The sequence below is a fragment of the Microtus ochrogaster genome, chromosome 6 (genome assembly GCF_000317375.1).
Source record: "Microtus ochrogaster isolate Prairie Vole_2 chromosome 6, MicOch1.0, whole genome shotgun sequence".
NCBI lineage: Eukaryota > Metazoa > Chordata > Mammalia > Rodentia > Cricetidae > Microtus > Microtus ochrogaster.
Window position 1 is genome coordinate 52,678,611 of NC_022013.1, and position 5,322 is coordinate 52,683,932.

A 5,322-nucleotide genomic window follows, 5' to 3' on the forward strand; every position below is an offset into this window, starting at 1 on the left:
TACCCTACAACAGATGGGCACAGGAGATCGCTTCCTAGGTATAACCCCAGCAGCACAGACATTAAGGGCAACATTGAATAAATGGGACCTCCTAAGACTGAGAAGCTTCTGTAAAGCAAAGGACACTGTCACTAAGACAAAAAGGCAACCTACTGACCAGGAAGTTATTTTGATAGTACATTTTGACAATCCCATGACTCCAATCCATGCACTCCTAAGTAGCTGTGAACACAGGTGAATATATTGCAATATATTTCCATGTAGTCCCATTGTAGGTCTGAGACTTGAACTTTACAGTTGGCCATGTTTCGCAATATTAAAGGTTGGACGTGCATGAAAAGGAATTTGCCCTCCAGGGTTCATTCTTTGAGCAACAGAGATGGAGGAGATGAGGCACATTAAGCAAAGACCTCACTGCTTGCTGCTGCCCATGTTAATCACTTCCCGACACTGTTTTGTGAATAAAAAGAAATGCAGAAGGTAAGGCATGACTCCCCGCACCACCGTGTTTTATACTGCATTATAATATATTATATTATATATTCATGTTGTTGTATAGAACGCTTCCTTTACACTAATATTGTGAATTGGTCCTTTGTGTTCATTTGGGTTTCTGTATTCTGTAGCTAAGATTAGATAGACAAAAAGTGTATCATTGTTTTTGCAGGTGTGAGAGGCGGCCCTTGTAAGGAAAGTGGGAAAGGAGAGCCAGTGATGCCTGGACTGTGCAAACCCTTCCTTTGGAAACTGTTTGTGGGCAAGCTGTAGCTATGGACAGTGATTCCCTTTGTTAGAAGGGATGAGGGCAACCTGAGACTGAACCAAGCTGAATGGATCACTCATCTGGCCTCCTAACTCATGAGTGGGTTAATGTCCAACTCAAATTTGAGAAGATGAGGCAAGGAGCTGGAGAGGCAGCAAATGTGACAAATTGCAAGTTCTGGCTCCTGGATGATTTAGTGGGGATTTCAGATCATTTTGTGCCACTGGTATGGAGAACTTGGCTTCAGACGGGCCTAAGATAAGTTTGGCACTAGCTCATCCGGCCTGGGATTTACTTGATGCCTTGCATGTACTTTCATTTTTCCTTCTTATCTTTTGGTTTGTTTTTGTTTAGTTTGCATTGTTTTTCTGGGTTTGGGAGGTGTTCGTTGTGGTTTTAAAATTTTTGAAACAAGATCCTATTGTTCGGCCCTGGTTGGCCTGGAACTCTCAAGGTAGCCCAGGATAACCCTAAACTCATAGCAATCCTCCAGCCTCAACTTTCCTAGTGCTCACATATAAGGCATGAGATGCCATTCCAACTGTCTCTCTTAAAACTCTCTGTGCATGGATCTGAGTCTTTGAGTTTCTCAGATAGGATGTTGCTTGTAGAAGTAGGTTAATGTCCCACTCAAATTTGAAAAGAGGAAGCTAGGAGGTGTAGAGGCATCCTTCTGTTGCACCCCCACTTAAGAACCCTAGCTATACATGGTTCGTCACTGCCATTTCCTGTCAGCTAGTTGCTGACAGCCTCCTGACCCTGGGTTAATTTTCTTTAGTCAGAGAACTATTACACATCTTTGCATCGCTAAACAAATATTCCACAGCATGAACGAATGTCACACATCTTAAATTAATGTTCTCAACAGTCCACACTGTCGAATGGACTTCTAGAGTGTCCATGCAAAGACTGGGTAGAATTAGCCCATCAAGCGTCAGTTCCAAGGGTTCTTTCCTCAGCCATGGACCGCAGCAACCAAGTTGTTAGACTTTTAGGCATTAACCCCATACATCACAGGGACTTGGGTTTCTTTGGGTTTTACGTGTGTTGGATTTGTGTGTGTTTATGTGTATGTGGGACATGTTTGTGTGTGGTACGTGTTTACACCTGCACATGTGTACACATGAGTGTGGAAACCTGAGGCTGTGCTCTCCACCTTATTCATCAAGTCAGGAATGCTCAGTTGAACTGAGAGCTTGCTGATATGGCCAGTCTACCTAGTTAGCTTGCTCTTGGAACTGGTGCCTTATCCACCAAGCCATCTCTTCCACCCTCTCATCATTTTGTTCTGGGCATACTATGCCCAGAAGACAGTGTTCTGCAATGTTCCACACCTTCTTTCTGATCTTACGTTCTTTCTCCTCGCTCTGCTGCCTTGGACAAGGTGATTTAGGTGTCCCTTTTAGAGTTGAGCATTAAGTAATTAAGTCACTTATTCTTAGAAGCTTTTTTCTCAGCTTCAGATTGGATCATTTCTGTTGCTCTGCTGTCATGTTTAAACCTTTCTTCTGCCATGGCCAGCACCCTATTTAGGCATTTTCATGATTATTTTCTCTATCTTTTGTGTAAGTGGCTATATATGTGTGTGTTCATATGGAAGTCAGAGTTCATCCACCTTGTCTTTTGTTTTTGTTTTTTAAGGTTTATTTATATTTATTTTATGAGTACAAATGTTTATATAAATGTGTTTATGTGTTCCATGTGCATACAGGACACATGAAGGCCAGAAGAGGGTGTTGGATCCCCTGAAATTAGAGTTACAGATAGTCGTGAGCATCCATGTAGGCACTGGGAACCGAAACTAGGTCCCCTGAAAGATCAGCAAATTCTCTTAACTACTAAGTCATCCGTCTAGCCTCCATATTGTTTTCTGAGGCTAGGTTGACAGACTAGTAAGCCCCAGGGATCTACCTGCACTGGCTTCCCCAGCACTGGGAATACAAGCACACACCATCATGCCTTTTTATTTTGTTTTGTTTTGTTTGTTGTTGTTTACTTCATTTTGGGGAACCAAACAGGTCTTCCTGCTTGCGTAGCAAGTTCTCTATTGCTTGAGTCATCTCTATGACCCAACCCCTCTATGATTTTTTTTAGTGCAGATATATCTTTCAACTGCAGAGTTCCTCTGTTTCCATTTTCTTGACTACCTACTTTAATTTTTACTTATTATATCTGTGTGTCTCCCATACAGTTTTGAAAATATTAAATGACTTTTTAAGTCCCTGTCTGCTATTCCCATCATCTTTGACATTCTGAAGTTAATGGCTCATGTTCTTCTACTTCTTCATTTATCTAGTAATTTCTGTGTGTGTGCAGAACATTGTGGTTGATGTTTTGCAGAGATTCTAGAGTGCACTGTATGAGGTTTTATCCCTGCAGGCTGCTGAGTCCCTAGGGACCACTTTGATCCCAGCAGGTTTGATCTCACAGTTCTTTGCAGTAGGTTGATTTCAGCTTTGTTCTCTGCTGGTGCCCGGCATAAAAACAGCAGTTGTGTGCTCTTGCAATTCCCATGTTTAATCTCTACCTTCTTTCCTTTGTGCTTTCATTTTAGGATCTGCTCCCTGAAGCACTTTCCTCAAACAAGACCCCAGCCCTGCAGAAAGACACTACCCCTCTTGAGGAGGAGACCAGGAGACAGGAATCTCCACCAGGTGTCTCCAGGGTGATTGCAGAAACGCCTCAACGGGTTTTTACCTCTTGAGAAAATGGCCTGCAAGAGGAGCTCTCTCCTCAGCTAGGAATGAAGAGTCTGAGGCGGAGGCTGGCGTGTACAGATGCTCTGGTCTGCTAACCATGAATACGTTTAATCAAGTGACATTTTAGCTATTGGATAAAAATGAACCCAGACCACAGATTAAATACAATAAGGCATCACACTGATGAGACCCTCTCCTCCCACATTACAGGGTGAAAACTAGCCCTTCTCCCGTACTCTTCTTCACTTTAGTTATGCTCTGCAGTCAGGGCTCTGGGAATCCCTACAGGTGTCATGGAGGCTGCCCATGGCACTAATAGCAGGTGTTGACTATATGTCAACACTTCAAAAAAGTTTCCATTTTTTATTATGATAAAGCCCATGACATAAAATTCATAGTTCAGTGACCTGAACACATTCATACCATACAGCTATCCCTACCAACAAGCCTCCAAACTCTCCCTTTACCTTGTAGGAGTAAAACTCTGTCCCATTGAATAATAACTCGATTTTCTCTTCCCCCAAACCCTAGAAACCATCATTCTACTTTGTCTGGGTTGTTTTGACTATTCCAAGTAACTCATATAACTGGAATCGTGTGTGTGTGTGTGTGCACACACATGTGATTTAGCATTGTGTAGTAATCCTTGGTGTTCTCGTGACTAGGCTTTAGTGCTTTTATTTGTCATACTGTGTCCTCAGGGTTCACTCACCCTGTAACATGGATCAGAATTTCCTTCTTAAAGCTGATCAATAGTCTACCCTCATATGGAAAGCATTGCTAAGCTTAATCATGCAGTGTGCTGGCTTGTGGATATGAGAAATAGTTAAAAGGGAAACTAGAGGGGATTCATTTGGTGACAGGATAATGAGACTGGGAATGTGGGTCATCCAAAATGGTTGCTATGTTTTCTGTCTGGGTCCCATGGCTGGGTGGAGGTAACTTTTCCTTAAGTATAGGACAGAAGAGTGTGGCATGCTGAGTGTGTGGTACCTGTGAAAGGGATAGGAACATGACAAAGGAGAGCAGCCCTGAGATACTGTCCCCACCCCAACCCCAAGAAAGGTCAAAGACTCCAGGCCAGCCCTGGCTTCTCTATAAGATGCCAGAGCAGGAAGAAATATTCCTATTTATCAGAAGAGGCCTCAGATCTCTCTCTCCCTCTCTCTCTCTCTCTCTCTCTCTCTCTCTCTCTCTCTCTCTCTCTCTCTCACACACACACACACACACACACATTCTCTCTTTCTCATTCTCTTTCTCTGTCTCTCTCTCCTTCTCCCCCTCTCAATTTTATCTAAATATATATTATAAATATGTATGTACTTATGTATTTAGTGTGTGTACTCTTGTATGTGTGTGAATACTGTGACATGGGAACTTTCAGGATTCAGCACTCTCCTTTTCCCACATGGGTTCTCAGGATGGAATTTGGGTCAGCAGGTTGTCTTGGGACTTTTGCCCTACTAAACCATCTCACAGATCCATTCTTAGATATGTTTAAGCCTATATTAAAATGTCTGCTGGACATAACTGGGAATTGTCTAATGGGATTTCAGTCAAAGAGTGGCATATTTTTGCAAATGATTACAAATTCTATATACACTCTATTTCAAGGTCACCATTTCCATTGACCACTATTTTGTATGATCCATACCCTTGCAAATGATAAAGTACTGTGAGATCATCCCAGAAAAACATTCAACTTTGCAGTTTAGTTTTACCATTAGTGTAAATTGAAGCCGAACAAAGCAAAATGGTACTTCTTTTTTTATTTTGTTTTATTTTATTTATTTATTAAAGATTTCTGCCTCCTCCGCGCCACCACCTCCCATTTCCCTCCCCCTCCCCCAATCAACTCCC

At 42.2% G+C, this 5,322-nt stretch overlaps 1 protein-coding gene across 2 annotated transcripts in view; it reads left to right on the forward strand.

Annotated features, from left to right (window-relative positions):
• Dydc2 (DPY30 domain containing 2) overlaps positions 1-3,633 on the forward strand; it is a 17,726-nt gene extending 14,093 nt beyond the window's left edge. For both annotated transcript variants that reach the window (XM_026779847.1, XM_005348576.1), the window contains one exon: positions 3,318-3,633. In XM_026779847.1, the coding sequence (XP_026635648.1) occupies positions 3,318-3,467 (150 nt within the window). In that variant the 3' untranslated portion in view covers positions 3,468-3,633. The remainder of the gene's footprint in view (positions 1-3,317) is intronic.
• Positions 3,634-5,322: the final 1,689 nt, after the last annotated feature.